This window comes from Elgaria multicarinata, chromosome 7 (genome assembly GCF_023053635.1).
Source record: "Elgaria multicarinata webbii isolate HBS135686 ecotype San Diego chromosome 7, rElgMul1.1.pri, whole genome shotgun sequence".
In the NCBI taxonomy this organism is placed as follows: domain Eukaryota; kingdom Metazoa; phylum Chordata; class Lepidosauria; order Squamata; family Anguidae; genus Elgaria; species Elgaria multicarinata.
Window position 1 is genome coordinate 86,388,876 of NC_086177.1, and position 25,878 is coordinate 86,414,753.

General features: G+C 42.2%; 1 protein-coding gene across 1 annotated transcript in view; it reads left to right on the forward strand.

Annotated features, from left to right (window-relative positions):
- The window catches only part of LAPTM4B (lysosomal protein transmembrane 4 beta), a 55,101-nt gene extending 38,567 nt beyond the window's left edge, over positions 1-16,534 (forward strand). The window contains exons 5-7 of the mRNA XM_063129894.1: positions 1,662-1,760; positions 10,909-11,004; positions 15,981-16,534. Coding sequence (XP_062985964.1) covers positions 1,662-1,760; positions 10,909-11,004; positions 15,981-16,055 — 270 coding nt within the window. The 3' untranslated portion in view covers positions 16,056-16,534. The remainder of the gene's footprint in view (positions 1-1,661; positions 1,761-10,908; positions 11,005-15,980) is intronic.
- Positions 16,535-25,878: the final 9,344 nt, after the last annotated feature.

Consider the following 25,878-nt stretch of genomic DNA (forward strand, 5'->3'; position numbering starts at 1 on the left):
CCCCAGAGAGGTCCGCCTGGCGCCTGCACTGTACTGCTTTCGTCGCCAGCTGAAGACCTTTTTATTCGCTCAGTATTTTAACACATAATTTTAACTTAAATTTAAATTTTACTGTTTTAACTCTGTATTTTAATCTTATAATCAACTTTGCTGTGTGGTTTTATTCTGGTTGCGCTTTTTATACTGTATTTCGTAATTGTGTTTTTAACCTGTTGGATGTTTTTTGTGGTTTTAATTTTTGTGAACCGCCCAGAGAGCTTCGGCTATTGGGCGGTATAAAAATGTAATAAATAAATAAGTAATGGAAGTTGCAGTCCAGCATATCTGGAAGGCACCACGTTGGGAAGACTAGCTCAGAGTGTCTTAAATTAAATGTTAGTATGTGCTGATTTTGCTGGAACTTGAATGTTGTGTGCAGAACGCAGTGCCTGCTCTGGAGCAGGGATAGTCAATGCTTTTGGCCTCTGGGTACATTAGGCAAGTTGAGAAACTGTCCTGAGCACCACCTTCTTGCTAGCAGGGGACACTATAGATAAAAGCATCGGCCATCTTCACTTCCTAAAAATGTCTCTGAGCTTCCACATGTGGCCCAGAGGCATTTATGGGGGGGGAAATAAGGGAGCAAGTAGAGGCCCCCACTTTGCTTTGAAGCATTTCCTGCTGCCAGTAAGAAATTTTGTATTATTTTTTAAAAGAATAAAAAATAAAAAAGTGGGAGGGGGAGGCCTCTATGCCAAGAAAGTTGTCTGAGGACACACTGGTGACCACAGGTGCCATGTTTCCGATCCCTGCTCTAGATGCTCTTTGATGATGCTGAAGTTATGAGGTGGGCTCACTCCACCAGCCTCATACACCTGAGCCCATGAATCTGGGCAATATGGCCTTTCTAAGGGCTTCTCTAAATGAGCTGTTTATAGCACACTCATGTCTGGCCACTCATGGAAGTTTCTGGTTCGATTACATGATGCTGTAAACCTCCAGTGCCCCAATCGTATTAGGATTTCCACAGCTTAAATAGAAACGGGGGGAAAAATAGTAACGAAAAGACCCCCTTTCCATTTCCGCATGAAAAGAAAGGCAGACTACAGTGCCATCTTGTGGTTGAATAAATGAAATGTATAGAACTCCTAGTTAAAGGGGGGAAAGGGGAGACAGAATGTCGTGATTGTGGGATGAAAATGGAAGCAGAAAGCTGCAGTAAAGTTGTGGGATTTTTCCTGGTGTAGAAATGCTCTACGTCTCTATGCTTATTTCTCCCTGGTTCATAGCGAAATCTTTAATATTTTGTGAACTCTGAGTGAGGCTCCCCAATTAATCTTATGGCTCTGGGGACCATTCTTCCTGCTCAGTATAGTGGCCAGTATTTCTTCTTGTCCCCTAATAAATACTTGCCGGGGTCTGGAGCTTGGTTTCCAGAGCAAGAAATTTCTTTCTTTGTTGACATTTAATTTAGTGGACCGACTTCAAACCAAACCTCATGGGTAGCATAGAGCAACCTGACCTCCTGCCTCACAAACTTGCTGTGAGATTTAAAATAACTGCTCTAAACTTTTCAGGATACAAATGTGACAAATAAACCTTTCCATGTAAAGTATTTAGTAGCAAGGAAGGGGGACCCTTTGATGGCAATTATTCACAACATGCATTTTGTCTTTTTGCAGCCGGCTAATTTTCCCTACAAGGAAGAGATTATGTCAGTGAATTCCACCTGCCTAATTGTGATTATTCTTCTTTTTATAAGTATCACCCTGGCTTTCAAGGTAAGCATGCGCCCATCGAAATTGACTTGAGAAATTTGTTGGATAGTTTTTATCTACCTCCTGTATAGCTCTGATCTGGGGAAGACCAATAAGGGCAGAATCACAGGCCCATGTTACTTTAAAACTTGCTTGGCTAACAGTGGGTCTGCTTCCAGAGGTCAAGAATGTCCTCAGGTTGTAGGTTGGCAGTGGGTCCACTTCCATAATTTTGTCTTTGCACAGAAGGTCAGATGCAGTGTGAAAGAAGTTTGAGTTAGCATACTTAACCTCTTTCTAAGGAGGGAGACTCTGCAAGTGCCTTTACCCAGGACCCCAAAATCCTGGCACTGACTAACCAGAAGAAGAAGAGTGTCATGTACAGAAAAGGGCAAGTTTTATGAAAGAGTGGTAGAGAAATCTTTTCTTATTCAGGACCCATCTGTACAGCCCATCCCCTGGCATAAGCAATAAACATGCATCTGGAAGTCTCAATAGGCCATTTCAGACATAGTGGGAAAATATGGTTTCTTGCTACATGAACAAGGCAGCATGAGCCTTGGGGTTATGTGATTCCCCCGCCTCTTACATTGCCATAAGGAGGAGATGGAAGCTTGTATCTGCTTTAAAATAAACCACATTTTCCTGTTATGTTTGAACTGGCCCAGTACATGTCTCTCCTCTCTTTCTCTCTCACAAATGCACACCTTTGACCTGTGTCATCTCCGGACAATATGATAGAAGTCATAGCTGCCCATGGCTATTTTGGTGGGTTTTATTTTGGTGGGTTTTATTTTGGTGGGTTTTTTCCTGCTGCTATCTCTAGTCAAACAGGTTTTGCAGACTTTTGGAGCACCATAAAAACATGCAGAACTTACTTACTGAAGATTGCAGTGGGATGAATGTGCATGCCACAGGCCTTCGTCATATCAGCTTTAGTTTTGTGGGGAAGGAGAGAAAAAAGCTATTGTCAGTTGCCATCCTGAATTATTTCCATGAACTGAATGTAGAGAAAAGACAAACCGCAAGCCAAAGAGTTTATTTAGACCAAGGGTGAGCATCTTCCAGGAGTCGGGGGTTCATATTATCCCCCCTGGATCACACCCCTGCCCCCCCCCCCCCACACACACACCATTGCCGAATTTCAAAAGTGCCTGCTACAAAAAGGGGGCTGTTTTGCTTTAAAGTAGCCTCTTTTTGCTGCCACTGCACTACTGAAATTTGGCAGGAAAGCTTTTACAAGGGCCTTTTTCCCTCTAGCCACTACACCACAGTGTTAGGGAATGTGGAGGTCTTCAAAAAAACAGGCAAGGGGCTGCATGCAACTTGGAGGCCATATGTTGCCCACTCATGATTTAGAACACATAAAAGGATTTCCTCACAGGTATCAGGGTTCCCTTTGGGATTCCCCACCTACACTGCTACAGAAAATTGATTTGAAGCATCCCTGAATTTTAGAGACAGTTTTCCAAGTGCTTCTGGAAACAGAATCTCAATGTGCATGTGGAATTTGCCACACAGCTTTTTGGATTGGTGCCAAGGGGCTGCCTTTTCAAGTCAAGCGTTATGGGAGATGTTCAGGAAACAAGAACATACTCTCATTTTAAACTACCTGCAGAAAGCCTGGGATGGTGGGACGGGTCTCTCGGGCTGCATTTCAGAACAAAGAGTGGGAGGTGAAGGTGAAAACTAAGTGGGCAGGGCCAGGTGTAATTCTTTCCCATTTCCACCAAGCATACAAAAGACAGCTCTCAGTCTTGAGCAAGCCTACTCAAGAGTAAGCTCCAATGCAATAACTCTCATGCCTGCAAAATGCACTTTTCTATTCTATGCAACAGCTCTCATGCCTGTAGGGCACAGCTCAGTGTTTGCAGGTTATTAAAGGCCAAATACCTTTAAATGTCCTCTCATCTCTGATTGGAGATAACTGCAAAAGAAGCTTGCAGGCAGATGGGGAACACTCTGGGGACTGCATCTGACACATGGGCCAGAGGTTCCCCGTCCCTATTCTGCAGAATGAGCCGCTGATCCATAAATCCTCCACGCTTCTTTAGCTGGATGTAAGTCCCATTTATTTCACAAAAGTTAAACTGGCTTAAATAAAACTTTGCTCACTCAACTGGTCTTGCTGTTCAGGCTGAAAGTAGGTCGAGATTATCTCATTTATTGGACTAAGCTTTTGTTTTTGAAGATGGAAAAACCTTCAACAGGCAAAAATGGGCTAAGTGAGGCCAAAGCTATTTTTTATATATATTGGGAAGATGGACTTCAGCCTATATTATAATGTCTCTTATCATTCTAGCATTCACCAACTTCTAACATGCTAAGTGAAAAATACAAACTTAATGCAGAAGTCCAGCCAGCTCTGGCATTCTAATATTGAATTCTTTGTGTTTTGTCTAAAGCCCAAATCTGCTTTGCATAATAAAATGAAAGCCATAATCAAGTACACTATGTCATTCAACAATGATTGAGATGGCATATAGTACCAGCTTCAGTTATTGAAATGAAAAGGTATTACATTTTGATATTTCTGAGCTCATTTCCCTATTCCTAATAGAGAGAGCAGTAAGGAGCAGAGGCAGCCTGACATAATCTAAGAAATCACTGAGGATACGAGCAAAGGGCAGGTACTGATGCCTGGTAGCTTAGCCGTTCTCAAGCCTCCAGACATGTTGGACTACAACTGGACAACGCAACAAGCCTCAGTGGTCTGACACATCTGGGGAAAGCAGTCTGAATGGAAACTGAAACTAAAGTTGGAGAATTTTGTAGTAGACCTAAAGCCTGGAGATAAGATAGTAGTTTTAAATAGAGTTAATAGGTGGGTTGAATATAGCCTCGCATTCTGAAAACACACATTTGTCCCACTGCTGTGGCTAATCAAATAGATATTGCAGGGTTCTTGTTTGTTTTTAAGAATATGAGATAACATTTTAGTTGCCAATAATAGAACTGTCTCATCTTCTCTTTATTTTATATTCTGGTGTCCAGTATTAAAATTTCAAGACATCGATGATGGGATAATTGAAGGATTTATTTAGTTTCTTTCGGGCAGTGTTGGAAAGAACCATCAATACCCTGTAGTCTAACCCAAGCCCCATGTATCTTGTGACCAAGGGCTCCTCTTAACGAGTAATTTATTACACGCTTGTGATTCGCTACTCATGGAAGTTTTGGGGTCGATTTCATGATGTTGTCAACAACCAGGACGTCTCCCGTGGAATCCCCAAGAAATCCCGGGATAAAAAGAATCACTTTTAAAATGGTAATGGCTGAGATGCAGCAGGATTTTCCGCCACTAGATGGCACTGTATCTATAGAACTCGATGGAACTGAACTTGTTACCCCTCTCCTTCAGTGTAATGCAGCCCATAACAATCATGCCAGAGAACCAGAAAGCACAAAAGCCCCAGGTAAACAACATAATTTCCCTTAATGTAGCGATGCTCCAAGGCAACTGCAGCCCCACAATAGCTCACCAGACTTCCTGGTTTTGCTATGTGCTCTGGGAGAGGGATTCTGAAATTCACCTGCTGCACCCTGTGAGCACCTAACTGTTCTATTTGTCTGCCTGCCTGCTTGTCTCTCAGTCTGTTTGCAAGCAGAGTTGTTTCCACTTGCAGCTCTAAGGGATGTGGCCCCGCAAGAGGCTATCTAGCTGCGGAAGCCCAAGGTAGCACTGAGAGGGACTCTGGAAATCACCTGCTGCACCCTGTGAGCACCTATCTGTTCTGTTTGCCTGCCTGCAGTGTGGTCTGTCAGTGGCTGATGCAGAAGTAAGGGATTTGCTGAGCACCAGGCAAGCTTTCAGTGAACAACTCTGCTCAGCTTGGTGGGTCAAACATTAAACAAGATTTGGAACCCCTTTGCCAGGATGCATGACACCCCAGAGATCAAAGCTGACAAGTGTCTTCTCGAACTTTCTTTCAAGAGCCTCTACCAACAAATATCTCCAACTTCACTAGACCAACATGCTCCATAACCAAAATGTTCTTCATAGGAAATCCTTAAAATTATTCAATTAAAAAAACCTGTTCCTTCTTTTAACCTAGTTGCCTTTAGTTTTTTTCTTTTTAAAGACAGCAAAAACAATTGTTTGGTATATATTTTAAGAGTTTTGTGCTCTGCAGTCCACAGATGTGTTAATTATATAAATTGTTCCCCTTTCTATTTATAAATAATCTTTCAGAGATTTGAAGATGGTTATTACTCTTCACCTCCAAGCCCCAGTCCTTCTACTTTGACATTTTCTCCTAAATGCTTACTTTTCTCTACTTCTACCATTTCAATGCCAATCACATAATTATGATAATTGCTCTTATCATCATCATCATCATCATCATCATCATCATCATCATATTTTTATCCCACCTGACCTTTTGCCCAATGCTGGGCCTCAAGGTGGCTTTACAAAATTAAAACATATACAGTTAAAACCTATAAATAGAAATATACAAAAGTTAAAAATATAATTAAATGTTTCCATATTAAAACTTTTAAAATGCATTGGAGCCCCAACTTTTGACATGTTTGGGGAAAGTAGTATCCCTCCCCACACCAAATCTTTGATATGATGCTTCTGCTAATGCAGACTGAAATAGGATTAAGTTTCTTCCCAACCACATTGCATTGCTGATTCAATCCATTTGTGGGGAAGTATAATCCCTAGCTCATTTTCTCAAAATGGCTATTTTTAAGACATTTACCCCCTACTTTATTCTTGCTTGGTTGGATTTTCATTCCTCCCAGTCTCACTCAGTTTTCTGCCATCAGCAAGTTTCATGAGGCCCTGTACATTGAAACTTTGTTTTGAATTCGTCAAAGTTATCAGTTGTTATGAGCTCCTGCTAGTGAGGGAAAGGATTCATATGTCTGTTCAGAGAAAGGGCAAGGAGCAACCATCCTCCTTTAAAGTATGCCTGAGTTACTTTTATTAAAGATAAATTTTAATTTTGTCACTGTTTATGAGCCAAAAGTTGAAGCCCCAGTCTATGTTAGTAGCCCTTTAAAACCTTGTAAAACCAAACCACTGGATCCTATTAATCTTTGGCAGGCAGCACGGCACTGCTTTGTGGTTTCCTGTACATGGAGAGCTTTTATATTTGGCCATCTTTACTTTTTTTCTGCTTTTATTTTTTTTAATACCTTCACCAGATTGCATTTGCTTACACCAAGATGAGATGACTCTCCCCACCCCCAACACACACACACACACCCTTTGCTGCATTTACTCTGAGGACGCAGAAGCAACTGAAGAAATGTATGGCTAATTAATATTTTATACTCATCGTGTGTATGAGATTAGTGTAACCTTTCAATTGAAGAAGGAGGAGGGTGCTTGTAAAATAGCAATGCATTTGGAGTTAAATAAATCCTATAACTTTTGAACTGGTGTTCCAGGGCTTTTTCCTCACTCCCTTAGGAGAGAAGCACGCGAGTTCAGTTTAGAATGGAATGTACAGACATTTAGGGCATTTCAAAACAAAAAGGCCAAGGAACTTAATTGGGCTGAAGCTTCATGTTCTTCCTTTAAAAAGCACCAGGAGTGCCTTTTCACATGTTACACAGAGGGGAAGTTTAGTCGTAATGCTAACCCATATTTTTGTGTTACAGGAATGGCCTACAGGCAGCTTTGGTCTCACACGCACCTTCTCCTCTCCTCTGGTACACACATTGGAAGCAGAAGCTTTTGAGCTTCTCCAGAAGTGGCGTTCAAAAGCTTCTGCTTTCAATGTTATACGCACTGGAGTTCCCCAAAATCTAGAAATTCTAGATTCTACATCCGAACCCTGGGGATTCTAGATTCTATATCCGAACCCTGGGGATTCTAGATTCTACATCCAAACTCTGGGAATTTTAGATTCTACATCTGAACCCTGGGGATTCTAGATTCTACATCTGAACCCTGGGAATTCTAGATTCTACATCCGAACTCTGGGAATTTTCGATTCTACATCCAAACTCGGGGAATTCTAAATAATTTAAAATATGGATAGTTCAAACCAGCCAACCTCAAACTGCGCTTGATTATAAATTTCTTTATAACTTCTGGTGTTCTAGTGAAAATGAATGATCTAGGTTGTAGAGCACTTTGTACTCTAGAGGATGGAGATATGATATTAAGTCTTTAATTATTATTATTTTTAAAACTACTTTTGTATAATGCTTTTGAGAGTTCAAAGCATTTGCGTTATCTAACTGTGACCCTTTACTGCAATTGTTTTTTACCTGTTTTAAATTTTTAAACTCTTTTTATCATGCTGTATTTTGCAATGTTGTTGTTTATGTTTATGAATTGTTGCAAACCGCTGAGAGAGCTTCAGCTGTGGGACAGGATAGAAATGAAATGAAATAAATAATCCTTACAAAAATCCTGTATGGCAGAGGTGGGGAACCTCAGATCTACAGACCAAATCCAGCCTGCCCGGGGTCCCAATCCAGCCTTCTGGAGTTCCCCAGATGGCCACACCCCTTCCTCTGGCCCCACCCCCTTTCCATGACTGCCAGTCATTTGGTGGTTTCCCAGTTTTTCCTTCCATTCTAAAAGGCTGAAATGCCTCTCCTAAGGCTTAGTCAACTGGCAGTCAATAAGAGCTTTAAGCTACTGGTAATTTGGGGGTATTGTTTGGCCCCGCACATTTCGTCTCATCCCTGGATGTGGCCAATCAAGAACTTCTCTACAACAGAATTCAGCCTAGGCTGAAAGAGGCTTGTCACCCTTGCTATTAGGGCAGTCATCGTCATCATCATCACTAATATCTGTTGTTGTTGTTCCCCACATATTGCGGATAGGGGAACTGAGGCTGGCTTGCTTAAGGCCACCTGGTGAGTTCATAGCAGAAGTGAGATTCGAACCAGCAACTTCCTTGAGCTTAGCCCAGCCATCTCCAACCTGAGGCCCTCCCAATGTGTTGGGCTGCAATTCCCATCATTCCCAACCAGCATGGAAATAATGACAATTCTTAGCCACTGTACTACACTAGCTCTGTTTATAGAAGAAACTCAAGGAATTAACTTCCTGTTCTAACTAGACAAGGGAGTGAAGTATATTAAAGCCATGTTTGGGGTGGGGTGGGATCACTCCTGTATTTTTAGATAGGAAAGGTATACACTGTAAAATAGGTCAGTGACTCAATCTAATGGTGTTTCAGCGGAAGAAAAGTCTTTTAAGGACAAATCTGCAGGAAAGTGGCTGGGCAGAATGAATTTCCATTACAGTGGCTGTGTGTGTGTCTCCAAGGCTCTTGGCAAGCAGACTGTGTTTAGCTGCTCATATTCCCAATTATGTGTGGGTGATCACTCTGGCTACCTATTGGTTGTTGTCAGGGAGCCATTCAGCTCTTTGACTAGGAAGCCCACCGTGAGCCCGGCTCACAGGGAAACTACTCCCCTCTTTAACCACATGTTTTCGGGGCATAGCCACTTGTAGGCAGAACCCATTCTGGTGACTCCAGCACCAAAGGATTAAAAATGTTGACAGAGCAGTGACAAGCCAAGGTTGGTGTAATTTGAAATAACAGTTGCAGTTTTGTTCCAGTACATCAGATCAGGAACAGTTTAGGCTTAATGTTCCTACCGCCCCTGTTGTCACCTACATCTGCATTTCCTTTGAGAAAACGCAAAGGGGAATAGATTTTCCCTGAACTGTGCATTTTCTGGCTTTGTAGCCTTTTAAAATGTGCATAAGATCTATCTACTACAGCTTTTGCCTTTAGGGAGCTTATGAGCTTATGTCACAAAATCTGTTAAGTCTTTACAGCTGTCTTGCAAATACGTCTATAGGTGGAATTACCCACAGAAATTAAAAAGTAACTGCAGAACTGTTTGGGGGAAAGAGGAGGGTGATTGCCCACCGAGGCTGAACAGGGAAATCGTATTATCTGTATAAACTTCCCCCAGCATGGTGCCCCACAGTAGTTTTGGACTCCAACTCCCATCATCATTGACCATGCTAGCTGGGGATAGTGAGAGTTGTAATCCACACCATCGGCATGGTACCAGGTTGCAAGTGCCCTTCCACGGTGTCTTGATTGCTCATATAATGTAAGTCTGTGTTGTGCCCTTAGACAATATTATATTGGCCTATTTACAACCTGAAACAAACAAACAGTACCAGCTCTCCCCCAGCTAAGAAAGTCTTCTCCGCTTGACTTCTTGCAAGGAATTGTGGCTTGCCACTAGGTTTTAAGGTTTCACGAATGCTTTTCTTGTCACAAACAGGTAGTGGTGTATTGGTACATTTGGACATGCAAGCGCTCCTCATGACAGCCTCCATAGCCACCCCCCCCACCACAGAGAACCCAAAATTGCAGGGGCTCTGCTGCTCCATATCAACAAGCCAGTTTCTAGGATTTTCATCTGCTAGGAACAGGTCTGGTGCAAAGCTGATGAGTCTTAATTGCCCATTTCAGAGGAGGGCAACAAGGATGATTAGAGGTCTGGAAACAAAGCCCTATGAAGAGAAACTGAAAGAACTCGGCATGTTTAGCCTGGATAAGAGAAGATTGAGGGGAGACATGACAGCACTCTTCAAATACTTAAAAGGTTGTCACACAGAGGAGGGCCAGGATTTTTCTCAATCATCCCAGAGTGCAGGAAACGGAATAATGGGCTCAAGTTTCAGGAAGCCAGATTCCAGCTAGACATCAGGAAAAACTTCCTAACTGTTAGAGCAGTACGACAATGGGACCAGTTACCTAGGAAGGTTGTGGGCTCTCCCACACTAGAGGCATTCAAGAGGCAGCTGGACAGCCATCTGTCAGGAATGCTTTAAGGTAGATTCCTGCATTGAGCAGGGGGTTGGACTTGATGGCCTTCTAGGCCCCTTCTAACTCTACTATTCTATGATTCTAAGTCCCTCCAAAATACAATATCCCAGCAATATATTGTCACTGGGAAAATTCATTTCTTCCCCAGCTACTGTGAGGATTGCTGTTAAGCTCAGAGGAAACAGGGAATTTTGATTGGGGGTGGCCAGGTAGCAAATCGTGTCAGTGTCCCTGCTACTAATGAAGTGCCAGTGCAGCATCCTTGCATACCCTGGCTATACAGGACAGGAAAAAGAATGATTTCTTAAGCTTCATGTGACATCTCACGGTAAAGAATATGTGGTAAAGAAACTCTGCTACAAACTCCACCCCTGTCTTCTCTCTCTCCTCCCCACCCCCAGGCTTACCTGATCAGCTGTGTTTGGAACTGTTATCGATACATTAATAACAGAAACAATTCCGATGTCCTGGTCTACATTACTACTAACGACACAGCGGTAAGCATGTAGAAACTGAACGGGGCTCCGATGGTTTCTCTGTCTGGATGGTAGGACTGGCTTCAGATGTTGTTAAATGTGCTCTGCCAATGGGCCACAGCTCAGTGATGGAGCATCTACTTTGCATGCAGAAGGTCCTAGGTTCAATCTGCAGCATCTCCAGGTAGGACTGGGAAAACTCCTGCCTGAGACCCGAGAGAGCTGTTGCCAGTCAGTGCCAACAATAGTGGAGTAGATGGTCCAAGGGACTGATGTGATAGAAGCCCTGCTTCCTGTGTTCCTAAAATCCTCTGTGCCAAGTGTCCCCATTGATGCGCAGGTGTGGAAGAAGCAAGCTTTGCCCTGGCGCAGCTGCTGCTCTCTAGATGTAGTTCACGTGAGCATGGGGGGCATAAACTGGTCCCTCATGTAAATCACTACTGAGATATAAGGGCTGTTAGTCAGATCAGAAATACTCCGCACTAGTGTGCGTCCCCTTTAAAGTGATTAGACAAATTCATCAAGGATAGGTATAGTGTGGACTATTTGCCATTGCAGCTAATAGGAATGACGAAGGAGGAGGCAAACTCCGGTGCTCAAAGGAAGAAAGGAAATGTATTGTGCTCTACATGTTTTGGAGAAAGAGGGCATGGCTAGACGGGGCGATATCCCGGTGATCATCCCTGTGCGTCCACATGACGCACAGGGCATCCCTGGAGCAGGGAGGGAAGATCCCTCCGTTGGCCCGGGATATCACCCTACAGTTTAATTCCGATTTTTCCGCGGTCTTGGGATGATCCCGAAACTGCAGAACGTGTGGCCTGCCGTCGCTATTTTGTCCCAGCTCCTCGTGAGTAACTACGAAGAGCCTGGAACCAGGCACAGGGCATGGAGCTCCTCAGAAGCTTGTGCCCATCAGGGGAGGGGGAGGTTGTTTTTTTAAAAACAACAACCTTACTTGTCATTCCAGTGCTCCTTTTCCTTGAAAAAAATCATAATTCCAAAACGGTGGCCATGATGTTGCGTGCCGCGTGTAGATGAGGGCCACAATCTTGTGATCATAAAATTGTGAGATTGTCGCCCTCCAACCCCCTCGTCTAGCCATGCCCGAAGTCTCCAAAACAAACAAAATTACAATAACCATAAGAGTAGCGTCATATAGACAACACCCTTATTCTTTTTAACAACATTTTAGGGGCTTTTTTAACATAAGAATAGTACATTTTCTTTAAAAACTTTTCTTTAAAAACTTTAAAAGTAAATGCCTATTTTTAATATAATATACATTGTTCTCCTTTGTCCATTAGTTTGTGGTGCCATTCCTTCCACATCAGAGCTAATAGGAATGGCCATGTCCGGAGGCTGTATGCATGCTTCCAGCAGGGAGAGGGGGATGCTATTTCCTTCATACTCTGCTTCTTTGCTTCCTGGTAGCATCTGATTGACCACTGCTGGAAACAGGATGCTGGCTAAAATGGAGCTTTGCTCAGATGCAGCAAGACTCTTGCGATGATGTTATATTCACAGTGGTTCAGTTCAGGTGTACATATCTCCACTTGCTAAGACATACATGAGCTTTGGGTAGTCATTCATAAGTCTCATTCATTTCAGTGGGTCTGTTCCATCTGGGAATAACATTGGATATTATCCCTTGTGCCCACGCACTGCATCATTGCACCAGCCCCTTCCTTCCCCACTTCTCTTCAACATTTCCATAGTCTTCCATTGTATATGAACCTCAGAAAGATGGTTACCAGGTTTGGAACAAGCCAGGATCTTATGCCAACTTCAAACCATAGTTTCGAATCTTGGGTTGTTCTGATCCTGGTAAACCGTTTCCAGATTTGATGCAATGGGAAATGATTATTAATTTAACCCAAAGGGCAATACAGGGGTGAAGAGCACAGGTGCTGGTGCATAAACTGGCTAAATAAGCCAAGATATGCATATCCAAACCATTGGGTAGCGACAGGGCAGTTCTGTTTGTTTGTTGTTTATTCATGCAGTCGCTTCCGACTCTTCATGACTTCATGGACTAGCCCACGCCAGAGCTTTCTGTCGGCTGTCGCCACCCCCAGCTTCCCCAAGGTCGAGTCCGTCACCTCCAGAATATCATCCATCCATCCATCTTGCCCTTGGTCGGCCCCTCTGTTCTGTTTGTACAGTTTTATAATATCTGAACTAGGCCTGTACCAATAGGCCATGTCTCTTGTGAAAAAACAAGAGAACCAACAACCAATTTCTTACCCTCCTTTTCTCCTGCGTCCTCCCTCAAAACCTCCATCTGTTGTTTCTAGAGCCTTGGAATCCCTAGACAAAAAAAACATTGACACAATGATGACGCCCCCCCCCCATCCAAATATTTGAATATTGTGGCATATGATGCATTAATCTCTTTGAATCAGAGCACTTTGTAATTTCCAGAATGTCTGTCTGTCCACACCCAAACATACTAGAAGCTTCCAATATTGTGGTCTTTCCCCCACAAATGAATGAGACCCTACAGGTCAGTTTCTTGGTGATACCTTCCTAATGAGTCCCAGATGATCATACTACAGCACAGTATATATTTTATGTGACTTCATCATCTGCTAAATGTATCCTATCTGCCTAAAGGGAGCCCTTTTATTTTCCTAAAAAGAAATCGCTTCAGTGATTGGGCTACCATATACACCCACATGTAAATGTAGCAAATTTACAAATGTGTTCTTAGGAACGCTTTGGCAGCACTGAGAATTCAAGGTTATAAATTATCTCAGGGCCGTCAAGCTTCCATCTGTAATTACTCCAGGATGGTTTCTAATGGGAATGCTTAGAGATAAATATTTAGGTTGCTTCCTGCTCAGATGAAGAGGGAGGCACCCTGGAATCTACTTCTTGACAGATGATAATACATTAAGAAACACTTAAGCTGTCCATTGTCAGTGTGTTTCAGACAGAATCTCCAAACCATGGTCTGGTTTATATGAAGCACACACAAATGTTTGCATTGAAAGGGATGTAAAAGGTTGACTGAGGGCACTGTCTTCCGCACACTAATAGCATGCAGAATGCAAAGTTTGGAGACCCTGCATGTCCATAGGTACACCGTGGAAGTTAGTGCATGCTGCTGCCAATGATTACAAGCGGTTCTCAAGGGCATCCCATGCATTTTCCCCTCCCCATTGTTTAGGCAGATAGCATACTATGTTTGTTCCAAGCCAAACATAGTGTGTAGATCATGGGTGCACAGCCTGTTTGGACCCGAGGGCCACATCAGGTTGCACCAGAGGGCTGCACATTTGCACAAACGTGCACACAAGCCTGAGGGTTCTCTTGCTAGCACTAGCAAGGGAATCCCTGGGGTTTCCTTGTTAGTGTGGAAAAGCCCAGGCAATGCCACCATGGCGGCAGGGCCTTGCAGACTGCCAGAAATGACTTGGCAGACCACACTTGGCTCACAAACTGCACCTTTTGCACCCTTGGTGTAGTTGTTCTGTAGACTAGCTGTACCAAAGAAGGCCAGTTCCAGCACTGCCTAAGAAGCTGCCATTTTACTGACCAGTTGATATGTCTGTTCTTGCATTGTTTATTTTAACTGGCATCCCTGCAATCAGACCATAGCTCTACTGGTAGAATATATGTTCTACATGCAGAAGGATACCTTGGGGACCTTTCTGGATTGAAAAGCAAGAGAGAAGTCAAAGAAATAATGCCATCATGCCAACTATGTTCACATAGGGAACATCAGAGGAAGTACACTGTGAATCTCAATTATTGTGTTGAACCTTATCCTGGCTATAGGCTACCAGATATGTGCTCAATTAATGTTTCAACGCACTCTGGAATTACTTATTATCCTTGTGGTATTACGTTATCAGTGTAATTCTAAATAGGGAAATGAAAGGTTCATGTAGGCATTTTTCATGCTCATTCATTTCCCATTCCACACACTCTTGCTCTAGTTAATTGACTGGACAGCCTGTAGGAGTAAATGCATTGCTAAATTTTGCCTGGCAACAGAGCCGAGAAAACAATACATCCATCATCTTTCTCTGTCTCTTAGTTCCCCGCTGCATGATGCAGCAGTTCCATAACTTTGCACGAATCTGGGTGGTCTTTAATTTGTGCATGTGTAGTTACAGATTCATCATGACAGAGCTTTTGGGGGGGAAGAAACCTAAGCAGGTGGCCAGTTCAATGACCTGGCTTCTCATATTTTCCCTAAACTGGTTGTTTGCTTCATTACAATTCTTGGCTGAAGAAAATGTAGGTTTGCTGCTCCTCCTAATAGCTCTTCACAGCTGGGCTGGTGTGGAAGGAATGTCCCCTACAACAAAACAAGAAGAGGCCTGAGAAAGCGAAGGTCTGATCAATAAAAACAACAACATGCAGTGTTGTTTGAACCAAAAGTGTCTGTCAGAACACACGGGCAGCACTATTGCATTTACAATTGAAGTGGCTAATCTTTCAACTCTATGCTCCACTTCAATTTTGGAATCCCCCAGTGAGCGACCTTGTACTAAGGTGTGTGGAAGGCCAACAGGGACAGAGTTTGAACATTTCCCAGTGCAATCAACAGCCTGATGCCCTGATGTCTGTTAGTCTCTCAACTTAGGCTTCCATGGCACAAAGCTTTACTGTGCAGCCGCTAAATGCACAACTCCTGGCACTTTTAATAGCAACTCTGTAACAGAGGTCTTTTCCCTGCAGCCCATCTAATCAACTTGGTGGGCTTCCCCGGATTCCCCTAGGTTGCTCAGAGAGTGCTGCATGTGGGCTGCGTGTGACCCCCTCTTTGTCTAGTCTTCCTCTCAGAGGTTTATGAAGGTAAAATGGGAACAACACAGTCAGTGCATGCTTCCGTCAGCTCCTTGAGGAGAAGATGTGGGATGCGCATGTAATAAATACAGTCAATTGGATATATCACAGCAAGGCTTGAGGTGAATTGGTGTAAGTCTTTGTAATCTTCAACCCTGACATCTTCAAAATGAATATTTCTTTTTGCTCCTCTCCAGGTACTGCTGCCTCCGTACGATGATCCTACAAATGGCGCTGCCAAAGATCCACCCCCACCCTATGTGTCTGCATAAGCAGCGTGTATGAAATGTACCTAAAGAACAAATAGCTTTACTTTTCACAACACCTGAGCAATAGATCCTTTCATTTTTAAGACGGGATGTATAATCTCCCAGATTTATATATTCTTATTTTGCTGCAGACCCGATTATTTTTAAAAATGCTATTTGCCTAAAGCAGCATTGGATTGGCTTGAGAACCAACTTGACTTTAGCTAAAGTTACTGTAGTTTATTTTCCCATGTCTTCTCCTGCAAATCTAGAAAATTTGTACTTTATACCCGCCCCCCACATGCTGTAGAGTGTGGAATTTTTGTTTTTGTTATGTTTGGAGTTTCCAGATCAATTAGAACAAGTTTCTGACTTCAAATCGTAGCATTGGGTTGGATTGAGCTTGGCTGTTCCATGTATGAAAGGGGGGGTCCTATTCATGGAAAGGACAAAGTGAAATCCTGCAGAGACTTCTGGAGGAAGAAAGGAGCAATTTTTGACAGTTCCCCCTTCTCTTTGCAGTCCCCAATACCATCTCTGACACTATTTCGGACCCTCGGAGGCAGCTTTTCAAGGGGCTGGAATGGATGAAAACAATTTCCCCCCCTTACTCTAGCAAGAGCATCTGTGGCAATTCTAGATCCGGTCCATAGTCAGTTTAAATAATAATAATAATAAGATAACCACATATTTATGATATCAAAGACAACTATGAAGTTTCTTTTTAAAAACAGAAACAAAAGCTAGCATTTTGAGCCAAGCTAATCTTATCAGGAAGTAGTAAGGCCAATTTTAAACACAATTCTCATGTGCAGTAAGAAAGACTTATGTCGTCACAACTTACGCTTCCCAAGAATGGGTGGCTATCCTGAGCTTTGAAGGAAAAAAATGCTCACCACTCTGATAGAACTGTGTTTAAAAACATAAATTTATTTCATTTATAAAAGTCAGGCTTAGCTGCAAAAAAAAAAGAAAAAAAGACTGTACTGTGCTCTAATCACAAAAATGTGTCCTGTCTGTGGCTGGTAGCATCACATAGTTCAGAAATAGAGACTGGTGCAGAGGGGAAGTGGGATATCTGTGCATCAAAATTAGACTGAACTTTGAACCACAGATAATTGGCTTTTGCAAGCATTTGGGACTAACACTGTCCTCTCACTCCTGTTCTGGGATTGGCCAGTTACGGTGTATGTCAATCCACTGCTCTGTTTGCCTTTCCTCTCTGCTGGGGGGGGGGGGGGCTGTTTCTCCTTACTGCAGCTCCCCTTTTGGATCTGCTGTAAGAGTTTTTCTAAAGGAGCAATTTATTACATGCTCGTGACCAGCCACGCACAGATGCTAGTGAGTCCATTACATAATGTCGTCAACATACAGGATGTCTCCTGTGCTTGCTTTTTTTTAAAAAAAAAAAAAAAAAAGATGTGCGCTTCGGCTATTGGGCGGTATAAAAATGTAATAAATAAATAAATAAATAAATTTGGGATATCGTGGGATCTCTCTGCCACTTGATGGCACTGTCTCATTAAACACAATGGAGCTTTTCAATTCAAAATCAGGTGGTTGCATGTAAAGGAGCGCATCGTGATTGTGGGATGACTGTGAGAACAAAAGCCCCAGGAAAGCTGCAGGATTTTTCCTGTGTGTAGAAAAGCTGTCTATCTGGATCCTGGAATGGCCTGTCTGGGGCTCTGGATGTTGCACAAATGCAGCTTTCTCGAAGTTGGCATCAGGGCCAATCTTTTCACAAGCCAGTGTGAATCACTTGTCTCGTTGATTGGCAAGTAGTAAATGAGCAGAGCCCCTCAGATTAAGCTCCATAGCCCATGTGTGGTCTCTGTTTTCAGCCTGATGACAAGCGATTTATTTTACTGTTGCTACAGTTCTGGCAATATCCTTTGCTGGCTCGAATAATCCCATCCAGCAGTCACAGACAATGGGAACAAACCACTTTTAAAATCTCATTGATTTCAATGGAAGCTAAACAAGTTCTTCAATCCAGCCCCCTTGAAATGGATGGTCATTTTTTAAAATGCTTACTTTTGTATGGATTGTTATGCCCAGTGTGATTCAGGATTATTCCGTCCATTCTTTTGAGTCATTTGGTGTGGTAAATAAATATCTACTAAGTATCCAAACTGTGAACATTTTTCCATGGAGCTTGCTTGTAAATATAGCCGTCTGGGGACCATACGCTACTAAGGTATACAAGTGCTGGGATAAATTCTCTCTTCCGGTTGGAGCCTTCGGCCCATCATTCTCTGTTCATGACATCAGGCATATATATCCTGCTTCTGCTTTGGTGTAAGAACATTACAACCACTTGTTTGCAGCTGAAATGATTTTACTTAGATGCATTTGCTAGTGCCCAGTCCTGTTAGTAATAATTAATGATGCTAATACTTAACATTTATATGACACTTCACATCTATTATCATGTAACCTTACAACAACCCTGTAAGGTAGGTCAGTATTATAATCTCCATGTTGTAGTTGCTGCTATGGAGCTGAGACTGAGAATGGCTTGGCCAATGGCTACCTGGTGAGCTCGGGACAGAATCCAAATTGGGCACTTCCTGATTTGAAGCTCAGCCTCTTCCAGCCAAACTGCATGTGACCAACGAGCGTGCTTTAGCTGGCCACTTTTATTTTGGAGAAAAAGCAAGCATGGGGCCTGAGTTTTCTGTTGAAAATCACTCTTCCTGGCTGCTTTTTTGTCCCACAAAGCAACAGCACCTTCAGGGGCAGAAAGCCAGGTAGGGGATGAATACCAGCAAAAAGAAAACAGCATGGACCTTCAATCCAGATTGGGAGCACATTCCAGGTTGGGATCCCGCAGCTGATTTTTCTCCAAAGTACAACCGACTTAAGCGTGCTTGTTTAAGCACATGACTAATGTCCTGTGTAGTTTGGCCCTTAGCTGCTACATGACACCAGCGCTCCTGTTTTTTTATAAATACATGAAGTACAAAGAACATAGTGGGTTGGATCTAGAATTAGTCATGCTTAGAGTAGACCCATTGAAGTCAGTGGGACATATAAGTCATGACTAGCATAAGTCTCATTAATTTTAATATCTATAGTTGTTTAAACCTGGATCCAACCTAATGTCTCTTGATCTCTTGTTGTTCTTTGAAGTTCTGATATTGTTTAAAATTTATAATGTGAAAAATATGGGTTTCTACCTCTTGTTCCTTAAAAACCCATTCCCTCTTGCACTTTTTAGATGATGGAGGAGTTGGGGACTATTATTTATTTATTTTTGCTGTTTACAAACAGTACCAGCCTGAGACATTTTGACACCAAATGCAAAGAATGTTGAATTATACCTCGACTGCTACTTTGGGATTGCAAGGGTTGTTTTTTATGATATCAAAAGAAGGAGAACGACAAGAAAATGACACAAACACACACCCTTTATCTGCTACTTGAGGGAACTTTAATAGTGCTTTACCTTTGCATCATCTTCCATTTGATTTTCTTTTGACAGTTCCAGAAGTTCTTCCAAAGGTTTTTATTCTGGGAATTGGCAAAATGGTCAGGTGGAGAATGAAGTGAGGACACTGGAAGCAAAGTAACTTCTCTCCTCCTGCTTGGGTGACTGAAAGGAGATGTTACCTGGGCAGGACACAGCTGTGAATGCCCGTACACCCAGTGCAGGCAGTGCATGACTTTATGCTCACTTGCCGACTAGTCAATAATGTGGCCAAGATTAGCTGCTAAAGTTGTGCATAACTTTCTCACTGGGTTACATAGGTTGGCTGGTTTTCTTTGTTTGTTTTGCAGGGTAACGTACTCTGGAGTAGTCTTTGTAACTATGTTAAATTCTGGAATTTTCTTTAGCTTTGGTTTGCCTGGACAGGATATCATACTGCGCATTTGCTTTGTTTAACGATTTAATTCTGTGGAATTTTTAAACATCTGTTTGAAAGTAAGTGCTTGTACATATTTCTCATTCAAAACTTCTATGTAAACAAAACTATCTCTAATAAAAGGGATATTTCCTCACACCTGTGTAACATTCTTTCTTTGTACATCATTCCACTTAAGACTTTTTAATATATAAATTCTGATGTAAATCTACCATTTCGGTATATTTTTATTTATTTATTTATTTATTTATTTATTTATTTATTTATTTATATAGCACCATCAATGTACATGGTGCTGTACAGAGTAAAACAGTAAATAGCAAGACCCTGCCGCATAGGCTTACATTCTAATAAAACCATAATAAAACAATAAGGAGGGGAAGAGAAAGCAAACAGGCACAGGGTAGGGTAAACAGGCACTGGGTAGGGTAAAACTAACAGTATAAAGTCAGAACAAAATCAAGTTATATTTGTGATTTACATGCAAATCATATCAAACTCTTGGCTTTTCCTTCTGAAAAAGTGAAGAAGAAAACCCAGTTAGGGTCACATTTCAGCAGGGAAATTTGGCACATTACAACCAACAGAAGGCCATTTCGCAGACTTCTCCAAACTAGTACCATCCAGGGATTCTGGGGTCCAAAATGTCTAGGTCACCCCAGGTTGAAGAAGGCTGACATATTAGCAAAACTGTCTCATGAGGGATATCAAAAACGAATGAATGATTAACACAGAAATCCTAATGGATGGATGGGAAGGGCTCTGTGGAAGATCTATTACCAAATCCAAAGTTCATCCAAACATACTCCTTTTTGTTCTTTTCTTTTATGGTGGTGGCAGCCTCCATTTCCCCTCCATAATGCTCTGGAACAATGGTCAATCTGGGCCATTCTGGATGATGCAAAATGACCAGGCTACAAACATAAATGCTACTCCTGCTGCTTGCAATGGTAGCAAGGGGGGCAGGGGAATGGGACATCCCATTGCTAATGCTGAGCTCCAGCCCTGGGAAACTTGGAGACTATTCCTTCCCGCTGCAGAAATCTGGTGAAATAGAAAGCCACCCACCCACCCACATACAACTTTATTAGATTGTAAGCCTATGCGGCAGGGTCTTGCTATTTACTGTGTTATCTGTACAGCACCATGTACATCGATGGTGCTATATAAATAAATAAATAATAATAATAATAATAATAATAACATTTCTCTGCCCACAAGTAGGATGGAAAATTTCAAAGGGCCATTTGTGCAGGGCTCCTGGTTCCTGTGTCCCAAGTCAATACTTTGAATTGGGCTCTGAAGCAGCCAGGTGGAACTCTTTGAACACTGGTGAGAAGAAGAAGCTGTGCCATCAGTCAAAATCCTGGAAGCTGTACTCTGTTATCAACCGAAGCTTCTGAACCATCTTCAAAGGCTGCCCCACATAAAACGCATTGCAGTAATCCAATTGAGAGGGTACTAGGGGGCGGATCTACACTATTGCTTTAAAGCGCTTTATAACAGTTTTATAGCGCTTTAAAGCAGTAGTGTAGCTCCAGCCCAAGACATGGATAATTCAGCAGACCAGCCCTGATGGCAAGGTGATTATGAACACTTGGAGAAACGTGATGCTGCATGACTGGTTCCTTGTTTCCCAGTTCGAGTTTTGAGACTGTGCCAAACGAACTTGTGGGACACAACAAGGACAGTAGTAACAATTGCTGTGAGGGCTGCAAAGGGCACCAACAATCCATCTTCTAGCCATCCGAACACGCACTTTTCTACACCTTCCTCACACGTTTCCCACACAGCCATGAAGGCAAATGATTGCTTTAAAAAAAAGAAATAAATACAAATTTTTCACACTTGCAGTTGTCCTGAAGAGCTATGCCATGAGCACAGTGCATGGGTATCAATGTTCGCCATGTAATGGAATTTATTGTTCCAATTCAACATGTAAAGAAACATTGCTTCCCTCCATTCTCATGACCCTTGATTCTTCTGTTGTTAGATGACCAGCACTGGGCTCAACACTCCTACTTTCCCCCTCTTGTGTTACACAAGTTCATAGTCCTGCTTTGCTGCAGGTTGTTCTTGGCACTGCTCTTTTCCGAACATTTCATATCAACTTAAAATACACTTGGGTGTGTAGGAGTTTCTCCCACAGGAAATCAACAGTTGTGTAGCTTTCACATTCTGAATTATATATCTCAACTGTATGATCCCAACCCTTCCTCTGAAAAGCTGAGGGTGGTATCTGTGGAGCCATTCTATTTTATCCATTATAAAAACATAAGAAGAGCCATGCTGGATCAGACCAAGGGTCCATCTAGTCCAGCATTCTGTGCACACATTGGCCAACCAGCTGTTAACCAGGAACCCCTGAGCAGGACAGTGCAACAGCACCCTCCTGCCCAGTTCCCCAGCAACTGGTGTGCATAACCACACTGCCTATGATACTGGATGTAGTCATCAGGACTATTAGCCATCACTAGCCTTTATTAATTTATTTTACCCCCTTTTAAAGCCATCTCTACATCTTGTGGTAGTGGATTCCATAATTTAACTATGAGCTGTGTGAAAAAGTACTTCCTTTTATCTGTCCTGAATCTCCCACCAATCAGCTTCACAGGAAGTCCCTGAGTTCTAGTATTTTGAGGGAGGGAGAAAAATGTCTCCCTATCCACATTCTCCACACCATGCATAATTTTGTACACATTCATGTCTAATCTTACCCTCCTTTTTTCCAGCTAAACATCCCAACTGTGGTAACCTTCCCTCATAGGGGAGATGTTCATTTTAGTTGTGTTTTTCTGCACGTTTCCTACAATAGCTTTTTTTTAAGGCAAATTGACCAGAACTGTACACAATACTATAGATGTGTATAAAGGCAGAATAATATTGGCAGGTTTATTCTCAATTCCTTTTCTAGTTATCCCTAACAAGGTGTTTGCCTTTTTCTTCTTTTTTACAGCAGCTGCACACTGGGTTGACATTTCCATCAAGCTGTTCACCACAACCCTAAGATCTCTTTCTTAGCCGGTCACTGCTAGCTCAGATCCCATCAGATTATGGGATTCTTTACCCCAATGTGTATAACTTTATGCTTGCTTGCATTGAGCTGCATTTGCTACGTGGATGCCCATTGTCCCAGTTTGGAGAGATCTTTCTGGAGCTCCTCACAACTGTAGATGTGAAGCATATCAGACCAAAGGTCATAGCTGACAGATGCAGAGTAGAGGAGGTGCCAGTTTGGGAGGTTCTTCTGCGTTGTTTTCAGATCTTGAGTAATGATATCATCTACTGGAGCCCCAGAGTAATTGAAGGACTTCGTTTGCTCTGGCAATTGAATAGGTGATAATGTGGCTTTCTATTACTATGTTTGTGGCAGATTAGCATAGAGCAAGGGATTCCCACCCTGCAAAGAATCCAGCTGTTGCAAAGATGCTGAGCTGTGCAGGCAGAAGACCTGCTTACTTGAGGGTAGACATGAAGAGGTTAGGTACAAGGCATAGAAGGGCTAGGCAACCTTTTTGGGCCCTGGACACATTTGGCAATTTGAGAAATTGATAGGGCAGGATCTACACTACTGCTTTAAAACGGTTTATAACAGTAGTGAGAACTGTTGGGACCCAGGACACACTCCATGTACAGCTTTCAAACCATTTTCAAAGTGTCATATCCTGCTTGGTGTAGAGCTCTGGTGCTGCTGAAAATGGTTAAAATCTTTAATAATTTTTATTCATATGCAAAATGCTTGACGTTTCAGATTGGTTGTAATCCTTCCTCAGGAGCTACAATTAATGAAATTTATACAGTTTAAAATATATTTGAACAAACAGACATGGATTGTTTACAAGTTTGGGTTGATAAAGACGTTGTGTTCCATGTCTGTTTGTTTGTTCAAATATATTTTAAACTGTATAAATTTAACCATTTTCAGCAGCACCAGAGCTAGTCTCTCATTCATTATCTGTTCAGTGGTGCTTCTTTTCCCTGCCAACTACAAATTTGAGAAATTGCCCAGGGCATCATGGCAAACAGCTGCCATGGCAGGCTTGGCAAAGGACAAGAAACCTGCCTCAAAGGTCTTCTTTAAACGAGCGATTTATAGCACACTCGTGACTGGCCACTCAAGCCTTCCCCCAGCTAATCCATTTAAAAAAACACAAACAAACGTGGATATCCTGATTTTTCTGAAATATCTCGGGATTTCCTACCTTGTGCAGCCGAAGCTGCACTACAAAACACCCACTAGAGGGCGCTGCCCCATACAAGTATACGAGCAGGGAAGTTTTCAATTACAGACCGCATGGTAACCCTTCTCCTCCCGTGTAATTCAGCTCGTTACAATTGCAGAAGAGAACCAGGAAGTAAAGCACAGGTAAGCAAACTCATTGATGGAATTGTACTTTTTAAACCAGAATTTTATCCTACTTTCGCTAATTCCTCTAATACTGTGCTCGTGCACATTAATACAACCCCCCCCCCCGCCCCAACGTGAAAAACTAGTCCACAAGTCCCTGTGACTTGGTAAAAGCCAGTCCACAGTTTGGATTAATAGAAATCTGAACTCATTCGAATCCATTGCGGGGTTCTCCAACATTCCTAATTGTACTAGAGGAGTCCTCCTCATACATCATTGAATCCAAGCCATCCAAATTTTATGGCAAAACAGTGTTGTTTTGAGAACAAAATTTGACAACAATGTTGAACACACAATTTGACAGCAATGTAATCTTCCTTCAATGTCATTTGGAGTGGAAAGGATGCTATCTAGCAAACGAATTGTTGTAACAGTGACGACTGGAAATAAAAGGAAAGTTCCAATGCTAAACAAAACTTCAAGACACTCATGATTTAATTCTTAATGAGGCTGTTCACTTGCAATGTGTTACCAAATCTGGCAGGAGAGACACCTGGACTAGTGCCATATAGATTGTTCAAGCTAGATACTCAGTTTACCCATCAGGTGTCAAGGGGAGTTGAGGATTATGCACAACAGTCCATTAGCCTGTAAGAGGTGTCCAGTGACTAATGCAAGAGTCTCCAACATGGTGCCCATGGGCACCTCCAATGACGCCTGTGAAAGGGTTACCAATGTAGTGTCCGTGGACACCCAATTTTTTTAAAAAATCTTCATTTTTGAATTCCCAAATGTGCCCACGGGTCCAAAAAGGTTGAGGACTCCTTGACTAAGGGGTGATTTGCTGCAATTATCTGTTTAGTTTCATGCTACTCACGTGCTTCAAGAAAATTTAATTGCTTGTCTCACTGTTCATATTTAATGTGGTTTCTTAATCAGGATCAATGAGAATGGAGGACATACCAGTATCTGGCTCATAATTCTGAGAGCCCCAAAATAGTATCTGACACTATGCAAAGGACATTTTGGCTCTGACACATCTGTCTGGACATCCATGGATTTCAACCAAACTACTCTTGCAAAAACTGGCCAGCTTTTCATTTTCTTGTCAGCTGGAAGTGGGGAAGCCAGATTGGTGATCTTTTGCCTTCATATCTATGTCCTGCAGCATGGAGAGGATTCTGGATCACTGAGTACTAAGGACATCACTGTTACTCAGCCAATAAATATAAAATTACTTGGACATCCAAACAAATATTCTAAACATTGAGAATTTGTCTTGACAATTACCTGAAACAGCTGCTTGTTTTGTATGAGCTGTTCATGTGCAATTAAATGCAACAGGATGTGTGTGTATAGGAGAAAAAAATTAACAAAACCAGCACCTTCATATGATCCTAATTCATGTCATATTAATGTTAAAGACTAACAAATTTATAATGGTGTGATTTTTGATACTAGAGTCCACCACCACCAGAACAACAACAGAAAATGCAGTATTTAAATTATGGTGGGATTTCCCCAGTATGTAAAGTTAGTGTAGTGCTATAGTTTTGCCACTAGATGGTACTATTTCATTAACCAGAATAGCTTTGCCAAGAGGGGAAGCTTTCAATTCAAAATCATGTAG